Source organism: Mastacembelus armatus, chromosome 10 (assembly GCF_900324485.2).
Source record: "Mastacembelus armatus chromosome 10, fMasArm1.2, whole genome shotgun sequence".
Lineage (NCBI taxonomy): Eukaryota > Metazoa > Chordata > Actinopteri > Synbranchiformes > Mastacembelidae > Mastacembelus > Mastacembelus armatus.
Window position 1 is genome coordinate 3,114,864 of NC_046642.1, and position 17,638 is coordinate 3,132,501.

Here is a 17,638-nt window from a genome sequence, read left to right on the forward strand (position 1 = left end):
CACTAGATGTCAGCCCTGCCCCATCAGGGCCTCCTCGTCATTACGTATCCGAGACGCTCAGGTCTGCATCATTCAGTACTGTGTGCTGCTGCATCCTTGGACTGACGGTCCCTTCTGTCCTTGCAGCTTTTATCAGGACAAAGACTGGGACATATGACTGCAGAATAGGGTTTTTGTTGAAGGTGACTGCACTAAAGATTTTACACATTAAAATAAATGGACTCAGGCCTGAAAAATTCACATTTATTCTGAATTTGTTCTGATGAAAAGCTTCAGAACATCGACTAAGGTTCCAGGGTTGTTTATGAAATTTATTTTACTTCTTTGTAGTTTTTTAATTTTATAAATCCCAACAAATGTCGATCAACAGTATTTAGACAAGTCAGTAACTAATAAATAAAGCGCTAAATAATAAATGTTGAGAACTGATGACAAACAGACAGGGTCTCGGGAGGTATCGTGATAACTGATCAAAATATTGAGTACCTAAACGTGAAGGTGTCACAAGCGCCCTCTGTGTGCCGTGGCCTTGCGCCTGCGCAGTGAGCCCCGAAAGGAGAGACGGGGCTCGAGCCTCCGCACCGAGCATCAACCTCCGAGAACTAAACGGAAATAAAAGACTGAACATCAGCAGGATCCGACCACCGAGAATCCCCCGTGCACTCCCGGGCACTCGAGGAGATAACGGGGAGAGAGTGCAGGATCAGAACCGAGGCAGGCGGGGGTCGGTGGACCGGGAGCCTGCCCGTCCGTCCGCTGCAAACGGTAAGACAAAGCTCGGTGAGCGGCTGCCAGCGCCGCTTTCAAACGGCGTCATAGTCGAAGTGCTGGAGTCTCTGCTGCGGCTTCAGACGACCTGTTATCAGACGGAGCTGTGCGTGTAAAGTCCGTCTTACCGAACAGGGTTGCGGTCTGAGGGCGGTGCAAAGGTCCAGATGTTGGCCTGGTGATGATGCTCCATGTTCTCACAGACAGCCCCGTCCTGCCCCTGACAGTCTGAACCCAGGGTTTAACCAGCTGGAAGGACAACAGGAGACGCATTCTGGGACGTGAAACATCTGGACAACGTAAGATAGAGATAAATCAAACACCCGGAGCACGAAAAGGCAAATAAAACATCTGGATGACGTACAGAGACGTAAGGAAAACATCTGGAGGAGATACAGAAGACATTTGGTGACAAAAGAGCATTTTGAGGTGAGACAATAAAACACCTGCTGTAAGGACATGAACTGACTTTAGTAATGTGAACTCATATTGAAAAGACAAACGTCAACCTAAAGAAAAACAAAACAGATTGTAAAACTTAAAGAAGAATTACATTAGTGGACGCCACAAACAACGACACAAAAAGAGACAAAGGTGTTTCAAAGGTAACAGCCCACTGAAAAAACAGAATTTAGATTATTCAGAGATTTACAGGAGAGTTTAAAGGACATACAGAGACATTTGAGGACCTTGGAAACAACAATGAGTTTTTTAAAATCTGAAAGACAAAGAAAAAATTTCAGTGTGTGATGTTAAGACCAAGATGTTCTTCTATTAAATACAGCTGTGTGGTAACAAAGAGACGTGTGGAGGACTGGCTGCGGTTTTGGTCTGAAGAGGTTTCGTTTGTGTCTTGGTAGTTTGGATGTAACGAGGACTGAGACGACAACATGACGCCCCTGAGGTGGACCTGTCTCCCTGTCCCATCAGTCCTGGTTCTTATTCTGACCAGCACTGTGTCTGCGGCGCGCTCAGACAGGAATGTACTGCCAGAGGAGTACATGGGTGCCACAGTGAACGCCACGGTGAACGCTACGGTCCTGAACGGACGAGGAAACATCGTCCACATGATGAGCAGCGACGATGGCACGTATGGACAGAACTCGCCAAAGGTGGACACCAGGGGCATCGTCATCGCACCTGCTCCACACAATGGAGGTGAGGAACACACTTGAGGTGGCACCACACACACCTGAGGTCACAAAACACACACACCTGAGGTCACAAAACACGCACCTGAGGTCGCACCACACACCTGAGGTCACAAAACACACACACCTGAGGTCACAAAACACGCACCTGAGGTCGCACCACACACCTGAGGTCACAAAACACACACATCTCAGGTCACAACACACACATCTGAGGTCACAACACACACACATCTGAGGTCACAACACACACACATCTGAGGTCACAACACACACATCTCAGGTCACAACACACACATCTGAGGTCACAACACACACATCTCAGGTCACAAAACACACACATCTGAGGTCACAAAACACACACACCTGAGGTCACAAAACACACACACCTGAGGTCACAAAACACACATCTCAGGTCACAACACACACATCTGAGGTCACAAAACACACCTGAGGTCACAAAACACACACATCTGAGGTCACAAAACACGCACCTGAGGTCACAACACACACACATCTGAGGTCACAACACACACATCTCAGGTCACAACACACACATCTCAGGTCACAACACACACATCTGAGGTCACAAAACACGCACCTGAGGTCACAACACACACACATCTGAAGTCACAACACACACATCTCAGGTCACAACACACACATCTGAGATCACAACACACACACATCTGAGGTCACAACACACACACATCTGAGGTCACAACACACACATCTCAGGTCACAACACACACATCTGAGGTCACAACACACACATCTCAGGTCACAAAACACACACATCTGAGCTCACAAAACACACACACCTGAGGTCACAAAACACACACACCTGAGGTCACAAAACACACATCTCAGGTCACAACACACACATCTGAGGTCACAAAACACACCTGAGGTCACAACACACACATCTCAGGTCACAACACACACATCTGAGGTCACAAAACACACCTGAGGTCACAAAACACACACAGCTGAGGTCACAAAACACACACATCTGAGGTCGCACCACACGCACCTGAGGTCACAAAACACACACTTCTGAGGTCGCACCACACGCACCTGAGGTCGCAAAACACAGCTGAGGTCACAAAACACACACAGCTGAGGTCACAAAACACACACAGCTGAGGTCACAAAACACACACAGCTGAGGTCACAAAACACACACATCTGAGGTCGCACCACACGCACCTGAGGTCACAAAACACACACATCTGAGGTCGCACCACACACACCTGAGGTCACAACACACATCTGAGGTCACAAAACACACACATCTGAGGTCGCACCACACACTTATCTGAGGTCACAAAACACACACATCTGAGGTCACAACACACACACATCTGAGGTCACAACACACACACATCTGAGGTCACAACACACACATCTCAGGTCACAACACACACATCTGAGGTCACAACACACACATCTCAGGTCACAAAACACACACATCTGAGGTCACAAAACACACACACCTGAGGTCACAAAACACACACACCTGAGGTCACAAAACACACATCTCAGGTCACAACACACACATCTGAGGTCACAAAACACACCTGAGGTCACAAAACACACACACCTGAGGTCACAAAACACACGCACCTGAGGTCACAAAACACACACTTCTGAGGTCGCACCACACGCACCTGAGGTTGCAAAACACACCTGAGGTCACAAAACACACACTTCTGAGGTCGCACCACACGCACCTGAGGTCACAACACACACATCTGAGGTCACAAAACACACCTGAGGTCACAAAACACACACAGCTGAGGTCACAAAACACACACATCTGAGGTCGCACCACACGCACCTGAGGTCACAAAACACACACTTCTGAGGTCGCACCACACGCACCTGAGGTCGCAAAACACACACGTGAGGTCACAAAACACACACTTCTGAGGTCGCACCACACGCACCTGAGGTCGCAAAACACACCTGAGGTCACAAAACACACGCACCTGAGGTCACAAAACACACGCACCTGAGGTCACAAAACACACACTTCTGAGGTCGCACCACACGCACCTGAGGTTGCAAAACACACCTGAGGTCACAAAACACACACTTCTGAGGTCGCACCACACGCACCTGAGGTCACAACACACACATCTGAGGTCACAAAACACACCTGAGGTTACAAAACACACACAGCTGAGGTCACAAAACAGACACATCTGAGGTCGCACCACACACCTGAGGTCGCACCACACACCTGAGGTCACAAAACACACCTGAGGTCACAAAACACACACATCTGAGGTCACAAAACACACACATCTGAGGTCACAACACACACATGTCAGGTCACAACACACACATGTCAGGTCACAACACACACATCTCAGGTCACAAAACACACACATCTGAGGTCGCACCACACGCACCTGAGGTCACAAAACACACACATCTGAGGTCACAAAACACACCTGAGGTCACAAAACACACACAGCTGAGGTCACAAAACACACACATCTGAGGTCGCACCACACGCACCTGAGGTCGCAAAACACACCTGAGGTCACAAAACACACACAGCTGAGGTCACAAAACACACACATCTGAGGTCGCACCACACACACCTGAGGTCACAACACACGCACCTGAGGTCGCACCACACACCTGAGGTCGCACCACACACCTGAGGTCGCACCACACACCTGAGGTCACAAAACACACCTGAGGTCACAAAACACACACATCTGAGGTCACAAAACACACACATCTGAGGTCGCACCACACACTTATCTGAGGTCACAAAACACACACATCTGAGGTCACAACACACACATGTCAGGTCACAACACACACATGTCAGGTCACAACACACACATCTCAGGTCACAAAACACACACATCTGAGGTCGCACCACACGCACCTGAGGTCACAAAACACACATCTCAGGTCACAACACACACAGCTGAGGTCACAAAACACACATCTCAGGTCACAACACACACAGCTGAGGTCACAAAACACACATCTCAGGTCGCACCACACACACCTGAGGTCACAACACACGCACCTGAGGTCGCACCACACACCTGAGGTCACAAAACACACCTGAGGTCACAAAACACACACATCTGAGGTCGCACCACACACTTATCTGAGGTCACAAAACACACACATCTGAGGTCGCACCACACACTTATCTGAGGTCACAAAACACACACATCTGAGGTCGCACCACACACTTATCTGAGGTCACAAAACACACACATCTGAGGTCGCACCACACACTTATCTGAGGTCACAAAACACACACATCTGAGGTCGCACCACACACTTATCTGAGGTCACAAAACACACACATCTAAGGTCACAACACACACATGTCAGGTCACAAAACACACACATCTCAGGTCACAAAACACACACATCTGAGGTCACAACACACACATCTCAGGTCACAACACACACATCTCAGGTCACAAAACACACACATCTCAGGTCACAAAACACACACATCTGAGGTCACAACACACACATCTCAGGTCACAACACACACATCTCAGGTCACAAAACACACACATCTGAGGTCGCACCACACGCACCTGAGGTCGCATCACACACCTGAGGTCACAAAACACACACTTCTGAGGTCGCACCACACGCACCTGAGGTCGCACCACACACACCTGAGGTCACAAAACACACACTTCTGAGGTCGCACCACACGCACCTGAGGTCGCAAAACACACCTGAGGTCACAAAACACACGCACCTGAGGTCACAAAACACACACTTCTGAGGTCGCACCACACGCACCTGAGGTTGCAAAACACACCTGAGGTCACAAAACACACACTTCTGAGGTCGCACCACACACACCTGAGGTCACAACACACACATCTCAGGTCACAAAACACACACATCTGAGGTCGCACCACATGCACCTGAAGTTGCATCACACACCTGAGGTCATAACACACATCTGAGGTCACAAAACACACACATCTGAGGTCACAAAACACACATCTCAGGTCACAACACACGCAGCTGAGGTCACAAAACACACGCACCTGAGGTCGCACCACACACCTGAGGTCACAAAACACACGCACCTGAGGTCACAAAACACACACATCTGAGGTCACAAAACACACACATCTGAGGTCACAAAACACACATCTCAGGTCACAACACACGCAGCTGAGGTCACAAAACACACGCACCTGAGGTCGCACCACACACCTGAGGTCACAAAACACACGCACCTGAGGTCACAAAACACACGCACCTGAGGTCGCACCACACACCTGAGGTCACAAAACACACGCACCTGAGGTCACAAAACACACACTTCTGAGGTCGCACCACACGCACCTGAGGTCGCAAAACACACCTGAGGTCACAAAACACACACATCTGAGGTCACAAAACACACGCACCTGAGGTCGCACCACACGCACCTGAGGTCACAAAACACACGCACCTGAGGTCGCACCACACACCTGAGGTCACAAAACACACGCACCTGAGGTCACAAAACACACACATCTGAGGTCGCACCACACGCACCTGACGTCACAAAACACACGCACCTGAGGTCACTAAACACACACACTTCTGAGGTCACGAAACACACACTTCTGAGGTCGCACCACACGCACCTGAGGTCACAAAACACACGCACCTGAGGTCACAAAACACACACATCTGAGGTCACAACACACACACATCTGAGGTCACAACACACACATCTGAGGTCGCACCACACGCACCTGAGGTCGCACCACACGCACCTGAGGTCACAAAACACACGCACCTGAGGTCACAAAACACACGCACCTGAGGTCACAAAACACACGCATCTGAGGTCACAAAACACACGCATCTGAGGTCACTAAACACACACATCTGAGGTCACTAAACACACACACATCTGAGGTCACAAAACACACACTTCTGAGGTCGCACCACACGCACCTGAGGTCACAAAACACACACATCTGAGGTCACAACACACACACATCTGAGGTCACAACACACACATCTGAGGTCACAACACACACATCTCAGGTCACAACACACACATCTGAGGTCACAAAACACACACATCTGAGGTCGCACCACACGCACCTGAGGTTGCATCACACACCTGAGGTCACAACACACACATCTCAGGTCACAACACACACATCTCAGGTCACAAAACACACATTTGAGGTCACAACACACACATCTCAGGTCACAAAACACACATTTGAGGTCGCACCACACGCACCTGAGGTCACAAAACACACACATCTGAGGTCACAAAACACACACTTCTGAGGTCACAACACACACACATCTGAGATCACAAAACACACACCTGAAGTCACACCACACACAACTGAGGTCGCACCACACACAACTGAGGTCGCACCACACACACCTGAGGTCAGACCCCTGTGGTGATTTAATCAACCTGCAGGTTTGATCTTTGTAGTGATTAGAGCTGCAGCTATCGATCATTTTTGGAATCGAGTTTTCTACTGAATATTTCAGCGATTTCTTGAGTAATTGGATAAAATAGACTTTAGTTTCTGAACGAGAGGAGTTTCATCCTGTTAGCAGAACAGAGAAGGAGCATCCAAGTATCAATATCGTAACAATAATAAATCAATACAGATATGGAGTCGCCAAACCATCTGTCAAATACTGTGAAGAGTCACTTCATTGATTAATCAGTTAAGATTTTGTTTTTCAGTAAAATATCTGTTTCTCAATGTGAATATGTTTGTTTCTGCTGCCACAGTGAACTGAGATTCCTTTAGAGCTCTGCTTCAATAAAGACTATTCATTTCAATGAGCAAACGATTGATCAGTGAATAAAGAGAAATCCTCAGAAGAGTGATTGATATCAAAGCTTTAATGATGTCTGTCATCTGTTTCTACAGTAGCTTCACTGCTCCCAACAAATAAACTGAAATCTGTAGCTGGATGAAAAGGAGCAGGAAGACAGTTGTAACGTTATTACCCTTCACCTCGTTTGAACACGCACCCTCTGATGAAAAGCAAAACTTTGTTTACACACAATGAAATCAGTCAGTAAATCAGTCAGTAAGTCAGTCAGTCGGAACCATTAAAAACTGTTTCATCACCTCCATCGATCAGCTCCTGGCAGCTTTGAGTCTCTTACTCATTTTTGTGTTGGTTTTGAGTCACTGCGTTGTTTTATAGTGTTTCTGACTCTTTGTTGTCTCATTCATTGCAGCTTTGTGGTGGTTTTGAGTCTCGTTTTGGTCGTCTCCCTCTCTGGGTCCTGTATCTGTGTATCATGATGTGGTGGATGTTGTTTTTAAGGATGTGTTGTGTTGAGACACTGCAGAGGTTTTCAGGCTGTTGGAGGTCAGAGCGTCTCTGCCTCGAAGTGTCAGATTACAGTCAGTCGGTCCAAGGACACTGCAGCTGCTGGACGCAGCTCCAACTGTCTGCAGCAGTGAAACATGGACCGACTGAGCTGTGAGCTTTAGTTCAGTACATTGGCTTTACTGTGCTATACACTTCATCTTAGAGAAATAACATCAGGTTACACCCAGTAACCCATAATGAGAAAGTGAAATTAGGTTTTAAAACTCTACGGTCGTGTTCAGATCCTTCCCCGTGGATCCAAACTGGGCTCAGCTGCTTCCAGTTTGCTTTCATTCTCCTAAGATGTGTCTAGACCCTGACTGGAGTCCACCTGGGACAGACTGATCTGATTGGACAGAGTTCAGAAAGAGGCACACCTGTGTATATAAGGTCCCACAGTTCACACTGCAGGTCAGGACAGATACCAGGACCTGAAGTCCAGGAACTCACTGTAGACTCTGTGAACAGACTGTGCTGAGATCTAAATCAGGACCATGGGATAGATCCAGGTCAGAAGCTTTGAGTGTCCCCAGGAGCACAGTGGAGTAAGTCCTGGGAAATGGAAGAAGTCTGGAACCAGCAGGACTCTTCCTGGAATCAGGTGTCAGTCAGGGAGGAGACTGCAGAGAAGGAAGAGATGGAACTACATGAAGGACAAGCATCTCAGCATCTTCTCCACTTGTCTCATGAAATATTTTAGCACTAAATGAAATATTTAATGACAGACTAAGAAATTAATCAAGACTTTGATCAATTGTTTAATCAATAATGAAAATAATATGTAGCTGCAGCTCTAAATCTAATTACACTCAGACTTACCGAGTGCACACGGTAAGAGCAAAGCATGCTGGGATGGTGATGATGTCTACAGAGAGACACTGCACTGATCCTGGATCTGCTTCTGTCTCTTAGACGGGTATCAGTGTACTGTTGGACTGATCCTGGATCTGCTGAGAACAGATTCCAGTAGATGGTCAACAGTAAACGTTTTTGTCTCCTGATTTGCTGTGGTGGGGGTGAAGTCAGCTATTGTACACAACCACAGAGACCCTATACAGGATGTGGTCTGGGTCTGGCCCCTGTCCCTGCACACTACTGTGTTAAAAGTGGATTTGCATGAATAAAAGAACATAGAGACATTAGTACGCTGATGATTTATAAACTAGCGAGGAACAGCATCTCCTTAAAACAAGAAACTCTTACAAAAATGATTCAAATGTTATTTCATTGTTAAAGTCAGTTGACTTATTGATTACTTGACTGTTTTGGCTCCATTTCTAATCAGTAATTGGTCATTTTTCTTCTGATAAATCAATCTTTTGTTTTATGACAAGTGAAATATTCAGATCACTTATCAATCGCTTATTTGATTGACTAATGTTTTTGTAATGGTATGGTAATTAATGCTGGAACCTCGTAATGTGTGTCTCCTCAGTGGTGGACCGGCAGGGCTGCGACCCCAGCACTCGCTTCCTGGTCCCCCCTCGCAGCGTCCACTGGGTGGCGCTGCTGCAAAGAGGAAACTGCACCTTTAAGGAAAAGATCCTGAAGGCGGCCGCCTACAACGCCACCGCCGTTCTCATCTACAACAACTCCACCGACAAGACGGTCAAGATGGGGCATGAAGGTCAGAAACATGTTTCACTGTCTGAGCAGAGACCAGAACCGTCATTGTGGTGGTTCAGGGAGTAGTGGGGGGTAAAAACAGGCAGCATGCACACAGCAACACACAACACAACTGAAATCTCTGGTGGGATCTGTTTCTGAGTTTGACTGAGATAGAAAGAATGAAAGATATAAATGCATGTCAGGTCAGGGAAGAACAGATGAGCACAGTCAGAAACATCTGTCCTGTGTGAACATGTTTGAACTCCATCTGACTCACCTGGCCTCACCCTGTTTACCTGAGCCCTGAGGGGAAGACTGGAATGTGTGTCAGAGCTAGGTCATATGACAGATATCCAGGTGAGCTCTGAACACGTCCAGTGTTCCAGTCCCTGTTTACTAAACTTTTATCGGTCGTCTTCACAACCAGAGTCACATCCACGTCAGTCCAGAGCACCAGAGGAGGCTTCTTGCTGAAGTTTATCATTTCCATCCTGCTGCAGTAATTCTGTCAAACTTTGAAGGTGCCAACGTGGTCGTTTTTTCAAGTGCAATGTAAATTCACACAAGCGAGGAGCTGTTAGTCATACTGGAACATCACAGAATCATTGTAGTAATTAACACCACACTCACAGTCCAGCTGTTTCATGTTTTTTTTCTTCCCGAGTCTCCCTTCCCGGATGAATAGTTTATCTACCATCTTTTCCACCAACACAAACTAAATTAGCAGAGTGAGCAGAGCTGGTTTAACTTATAAGATCTTGTTCTGTTTTTCATGGGCCACCACAGACCCACATAACCACGTCACTGTATGAGTCTCAGTCAAATGCTCTGCTGCATCTTCAGGTGGACAGAAAAATAACCTGACCACAACAAAAGAATCTCAGCAGTGTACTCAGTTTTACCTCACGTTACATTTACAGTCTCTGTTGTTCCTTCCCTCTCGTCTTCCAGCACCCCACCCAGAACACAAACACACCACTCTCACAGACCAGCTGTTCTTCTTCCAGAAAACAAACCCATTTAATAACATTCGTTGGAAATAAATATTCATTAAAACCCATCATATCTGCTTTGCTGCCTCTTGTTGGTTGCCATAATCCTGGCCCTAGCTCCTGATGTAAGCAGTTACTTCCAGACCAGCAGAGACTTGGTGCCAAGTTAGAAGCTGTTTTCCTGGCCCAGAACCAGGTCTTTGGCTGTTCAAACGCAAAGAACTGATTCAGGATTAGGCACTAGCTCCAAACCAGCTCTAGAACTGCCTTGGTGGAAAAGGGGCATCATCAGAGTCCATGATCATCCTCTGGTCTGGTGACTTTAAAAGAATAGGTGGAAGACGAGTCAGAGAGTAAATCTGGTATCTAGTGAGTGCGAAGTTAACAGGAAGTATCCATTTAAATGAGGAAACTTCAACGAGTTCACTAGTAATCTGATCACTTATTGGTTAATCGGATTACTAATTACTTACTAATCACACTGGTTGCATGCCAATTAATTCCGGCTCAGATAAACAGGTGATTCAGATCCATTAAGCTAAACTAGTCTTTAGAGGTCTAAAAAAACTGGTCCTGGACCTCATCCTGATTCTGGTTCCTGGTCCTGGGTCTGGTGCTGGTTCTGATTCTAGTCCTCTGTGCAGGTACTGGGGACACCGTGGCAGTGATGATCACAGAGGCATACGGTAAAGAGATTCTGTCTCATCTGGAGAGGAACCTGACAGTCCTGGTCTCGGTAGTGAGTCAACGTGGTCCCGCAAAAAACATCAACCGAGGCTCGCTGGTCTTCGTCTCCATCTCCTTCATTGTCCTGATGATCATCTCGTCGGCCTGGCTCATTTTCTACTTCATCCAGAAGATCCGCTACACCAGCGCTAGAGACCGCAGCCAGGTAACAGGCTAGCAGACCACTAACATGTTGACATACAAATACAGGCTAGGTAACAGGCTAACATGTAAACACTGCTAACATGCCAATAAACTGACAGGCTCATGAACAGGCTTCCTCCTCCTCCTCCTCCTCCTCCTCCTCTTCCTGTCCTTCTGCTGTTCAGATGAATCATTAATATTTAATGAGGTTGATCTGCTGATTTAATGGAGGAGAAAATGGTCACCTCCTCCCCCCAAAGAGACATCTTTCGTCCTCTCCGGACTCTGACTCCCTCCTCCTCTTTCTTTCCTTACGTTTTCTTGCATTGGTCAGTGTCTATATTTCAAATGTGGTTCTAGTTGTGGTCCAGGTCCCAGTTTAAGGTTCCAGTCCCTCCTCATGAAGTGAGCTGCGATAGAGAGCAGGTCTTGGCTTCCTGCATCACGTCTTCAGTTTGTCTGCAGAGATTTGCTGTGACACCAGAAAAGAGCTATGATTAGGTGCTCTGTGAAAAGCTTCTTCCTCTGTGAAGTGCCTTGAGATTATTTGATTGTGATTTGGAGCTATGCAGATAAACTGAACTGAATTGAATTGAAGCTTTCGACCACAGAAAATTGCATCAGGTCAGTTGCAGTGAAGACGAGAGCTCATGTTCGTGTGAGTTATCGTCTTGTACAATTTACAGTCTGTGTCATGTTTGACAGCAAAGCTGAAGCACTGACTTCACTGCAGGGGGAGCGTTTCCTCACATCTGGGACCTACAGAGCATAGGTCTGAGGACTTTAGTAAATGAAAGGTGATTGTGCCCCCTGCAGTATAAAATATGGAACAGTACAGGACTAAGCCCCAGATTCTGGGGTGTTTTTGCGTCACGATACCTCGAATTTTGACACATTCTTTCATTTTCATTTTTCATTTTCAACTGTTGTTTTCACATAACCATGGTCTTAAAATGAATTTGGATGTGGTCTGAATTATCGGTCTCAGACCGAGCGAGTCCTCGGGGACTTCGTCCTTTTTTAACACTGTTTATTTTCCCAAAGACATAGCCCAGGTGGCTTATTGATTGCTATAGTACACATGAAATAGCCTCACATGACAGGACAAAATGAGAAAAGTTTATTAAAGATTTGCTGTCAATTACTTTACGTTTGAACCAGAGAAGCGTCATAGGTTATATTTACTGTCTGAGGTTTATGATGTTTGTAATTGTGGTTTAAAAATGTGTACAACGTGCATCCACTCAGACTTTATCACAATATGAGGAACAGATTTTGACACTTTTCACTGACTGTCCACATACTTTTGGACATTTAAACCTCTATCCTCCTGTCTCTCAGCGCCGTCTTGGCGACGCAGCAAAGAAAGCCATTGGGAAGCTGACGACGAGGACGGTGAAGAAAGGGGACAAGGTAAACACCGAATTCATCTTCAGCATCTTCAGTGAATCAGCTCTGAGAGCATCAGCGTACAGACAATTTTAGCTCCAGCTGCCACAGACACTGTGCACACCGACATTACACAGGGTTCAGTCACACATTTCAGCTAGCCGGCACTGGAGTGCTGGACTGCAGGTCTCATATCTGGCAGGAAGTAGGACCCAGAGGTGTTAGTTGTTTGTTTGTTGACCTTGAGCCTCCAGCTGAGACAGTGATGGGCATTCAGTGACTCAAAGATCAGAGGTCACAGAATGATGGCAGGAAGATGAAAATATAAATCAGATCTGACGACTCAGCTGAGAGGAATTTTAACAAGATCCATAACAGCTTATCTGTTCAGACCTGTAGGAGACTGAAAACCACCATAAAACCACCATTTTTGTAGGATACAGCTGTCGAGCAGTTTCCTGCTCAGGCATCACTTTAACACATTCTCATGTTTATTGTGTGTGTGTGTTGTAGGAAACTGATCCGGACTTTAACCACTGTGCAGTGTGTATTGAAGCGTACCAGCTGAATGACGTGGTTCGAATTCTGCCATGCAAGTGAGTGTGAAAACACCTGATAAGCTGGTTCCAGTTTTTCACTGGTATAGTACACTAAACATTTCATTTTTACTAAAATCTCATATGTGTGATTCTGCAGACATGTCTTCCACAAGGTGTGTGTGGACCCCTGGCTGAACGAACACTGCACCTGTCCAATGTGTAAACTCAACATCCTTAAAGCTCTCGGCATCATGGTGAGTCCCCGCTGATGTAACCAGCGACAGACCGAGTGTTGGATTCCACCTGTTAATGACCATCTCTGTCCTCAGACCAGTCTTCCCTGTGTGGACAGCGTTGTGCTGGACGTGGAACGTCTGGGCATCAGTCAGGCATCCAGCAGCCAAAGGGCGCCACTGGGCGACAGCATCCAGCCGTCCATCAGCCTGGAACCTCTCAGCCCGCCCCACCCAGAGGCTACGCCCCGAACACCTGCTGACATCACTATTGCTGTGACCAGTAAGAATGCAGCACAATATAACAACATGACTGATAAACTCTAGACCATTCTCTGAAGCCGATGTCAACACTTTTACTGTAACTGCAGCTCCACACTGCAGGCAACATTGTTATAGATGAATCATTAATACAGCAACTACAGCAAAAGCAACTATATACAGTTGCAGAGCAGCATCTTAGAGCAACTTTCACATAGAACAATTTTACACCATTGTGGAGTAAATTCACACTAGAGCTGCCGAGTCCAGATACAGACCAAACTGGACACTTATGTTTTTAATTAAAGAATGTATTTTGACTAATTTTTTATTTACATAAGAAATTAAAGTTTTTGTTGTTCTGTCTTGTCAGGCAGTGGTCACTTCTTCAACAGGAACTCAGTGTCTTCTCGTAGCGTCGTCTGTGAGATGGAGCTGCCAGACATCCAGGCCTCACTCGACCTCTACGACGACAAGTCCTGAGGCCTGTCGTGGTTGTGACGCTGAAACTATGACTGACTTTTATGGATGCAGGAAGTCTTCATAGGGTTTCATGTTGAGTCTGTTGAAGACATCCTGGACTGATCTTTAATCTTTTATTTCATCAGACTTTCTTTAAGCTGATCAAGAACTGGTCTGGGTCCTGGTCTCAGTGTAGACTACTTAGCTTGACACTCTGATGTTATTATTTCCCCCCAGAAGATGAAAAACTGAAGGAACCAGAGCTGAAATTATTACAGAGATTATTAAACAAGTAATCCAGAGAAGTAGACTTTAGAACTTCCTTCAGTCCAGGAACCACAACCTGAACTAGGGGGGACTTGAAGTAATGTTTTTGGGCTCCTAGAAAGCTTGAAGAGTTCCTGGAAAACTCTTTTCAAAAGGATTCTGAGATTCCACAGTTTCTAAAAAATTTCCTCTAAAGGTTTCTAGGGAACTGCAAAAGTACTCAAGTCCTTGGAAAACCGTCTGAATCCCTTAAATCGTTATAGGTTCCTGGAAATGTTGATGGGCTCCTTAAAAGGTTGATGAAACTGTTCCTGAGTTTCTAACAAGGTTCTCAGGCTCCTAAAAGGCTCCTCCAAAAGATTGCTGGATTCCCGAAGAGGTTCTGTGGTTCTGGAAATGCTCTTGAGTGCCTAAAGAGGTTGTTTCTAATCTTTTTTTAAAGTTCACAGGTTCCTGGAAAATTTCCAGACACCAAAAAACTTGCTTGGTTTCCTGGTTATGATATTCTTGGAATTCTTAAGTTTCCTGTGAAGCTGCTGAAAATGTTCATTAGATCTTACAAGGGCTCTTAGGTTCATAGAAAACTTTTTGAGTGACTAATATGTTGCCGGCAAAGGTCCTGAGTGCCTAAAAATGTTCCTGGGTTATGTTTCAGTTTCTGATTTTGTAAAAAGCTTCCTTGAAACATTTCTTAGCCCTAGAAAATGTTCTTTGGTTCATTTGAGGGTTTGTGGAAAGGTTCCTGTCCTTTAACTCCTTAAAAAGTTCTGGGATTTGTGGAAATATTTCTGAGCTCCAAAAAACGTTCAGGAAACCTTTCTTAGGTCTTAAAAATTCAGAAAAATGTTCCCACAAAAGTTCCGGAGTGCCTCAAAAGTTTCCTAGAAAGGTTCTTGAATTGCTAAGCATTTCTACTTCTATCTCCTAAAAGGTTTTGTGGGTTCCTGGAAATGTTTCTGAGCCCTTAAAAATCTTTGGGAGCCATTGCTGAGGTCATAAAACAGGTCCTGGGGTCTAAAAAACATCCTGGTTTATACAAAGGATCTTGAGGTTTTAAAGGGTTTCTGCACCTTGACTGTCTTACCTAAATCTAAACCTACCTAACAGCATCCGAACCAGAGTTGGAGAAGACCCAAAGAAGCTGAACCTTGAAACAGTTCCTTTCAGTGTCTCATGATGTTCTGTGTTCTGAGTCGCTGAACCCAAATCAAACACAGTTGGAGCCCAACAGACAACCTTTTCTGGACTTCAGTCAAAGTCCGGGCTGTATCTGTAGACCTGGACCTGGCTCAGAATTCCTCACATGTAAATACTGATCCAGCTGGTTTTTCCTGCTTATCACCAGACTGTAACAAGAACCAGAGGAAGACCTGCACCTGGACTTTGATCCTCTGGAGGAAACAATCATGGGAACTCGAACAGTGTTAATTACCCTTTAGCAAAAAAACATGCGTCTCTGTAGAACAAAGACCTTATAATTAAAGGAGCAGTCCAGTATTTCAGCAAACCTCCTATGTTCTTGTGGAGTTCCTCTGGGAACCTTCCTGGGTCCTCTGAGCTTCTTAAGGTGTAAATGAATTATTTACCTTTTATTATGACCTTGTTCTCATCTCCTGATCCAGTTAAAAGGATGGACTTCAGTATCATCAGAGACAGATCCTGGATATGGCTAATCTATTTTAACAGAATATAATAGTAAACTACAACAACTCCAAGTCTGTGAGATTTTATTATGGTATCAAACAGTAGTGAACAGTCAGTAGCCAGGTTTTCAACTATGTTACACACAATTTAACTTAAAATGGTCAAATTAAAGGTAACGTAAGTCTTGTTCCTCCTTCCCCTCCTGCTTGGTGTATGAATTGGAGCTGATAAACATAAACGGTGGAGCTAATTTTTCATTCGTTGCCATTAAACCACTCTAGAAAAACATAAGCTGATATAAAGATCTTCACTACAGGTTTTCTAAATTTATATGTTCCAAGATTTCTAGTTTGCTGTAAAGTCACTCAAGTTCATTTTAATTTCATTTATGATTTAATTTGAGAGGTAACAGGAAACAGTGATCAGTTAAGAGTCAGGATTGTCCATCAGCTGTTACCAGGAATGTTGTGTTAACTAGTGAGGACCTGATCAGGCCTGTGGTCTACAGCTGGACCCCTACAGGTCCAGGACAACTGACATATCCCCTTTAATGTTTTGCAGCAGCAGAGACTCTGAGGGTTTCCTGAAGTGACGGACTGCTCCTTTAAAGTGTATTTAACAGCTTCTGAGTAATAATCATCCCTAGTGACGGCCTCCAGTATATAAACAGCATTATACAATCTATAACCTGATTGATTGATCAATATTCTCTCTGAAGTGACCTGAACATGCCCTGCAGGACGCTCCGCTTCTGTCTGTGTGCCCTCTGTCCCATGTGACTGATGATGATGATGGTGATGGTGCGTGACGCTTTCAGTCCATTCTGTCTGTACTGCCTCAGCGTTAAATGTCATTAAAGTGTCATTATTGCCTTTAATGAGTGTCTGTTTATTTCACCTCCGTGCACAGATTCAGTTTATACACAAAAATACATGTAAGTGTATATAAGTTACTATGTTTCAGTCACACACAATTACAGAGAAAAACAGAAAACATATGAGCAAACTGTACACAGAAATAAACTGCACTATATGTTACACATGGTCAGTATTTAATATACGGACTTGTCTATCATTCCTGTT

The 17,638-nt window shown here is 45.5% G+C and overlaps 1 protein-coding gene across 3 annotated transcripts; it reads left to right on the top strand.

Moving 5' to 3' along the window:
* Nucleotides 1-555: 555 nt before the first annotated feature.
* rnf130 (ring finger protein 130) lies at nt 556-17,433 on the top strand. Of its 3 annotated transcripts, XM_026331073.1 has the most exons (10): nt 556-765; nt 972-1,197; nt 1,629-1,926; nt 9,727-9,918; nt 11,536-11,783; nt 13,103-13,174; nt 13,664-13,746; nt 13,847-13,943; nt 14,019-14,205; nt 14,557-17,433. In XM_026331073.1, exons 3-10 carry the CDS (start codon nt 1,659-1,661, stop codon nt 14,664-14,666), a joined length of 1,257 nt encoding a protein of 418 aa, XP_026186858.1. In that variant the 5' UTR covers nt 556-765; nt 972-1,197; nt 1,629-1,658; the 3' UTR covers nt 14,667-17,433. The 3 variants fall into 3 exon arrangements, with proteins under 3 accessions (XP_026186858.1, XP_026186857.1, XP_026186856.1); XM_026331072.1 differs by having other exon boundaries at nt 556-1,197; nt 1,553-1,926; XM_026331071.1 differs by having other exon boundaries at nt 556-1,197.
* The last annotated feature ends 205 nt before the right edge of the window (nt 17,434-17,638 follow it).

Bases quoted from the DNA above. Each gene is read 5' to 3' on its own strand.
- rnf130 (XM_026331072.1), top strand. From the start codon at position 1,659: ATGACGCCCCTGAGGTGGACCTGTCTCCCTGTCCCATCAGTCCTGGTT. The intron at 1,927-9,726 runs GTGAGGAACACA...GTGTCTCCTCAG, and splicing joins ACCTGCTCCACACAATGGAG to TGGTGGACCGGCAGGGCTGC. The intron at 14,206-14,556 runs GTAAGAATGCAG...CTGTCTTGTCAG, and splicing joins CATCACTATTGCTGTGACCA to GCAGTGGTCACTTCTTCAAC.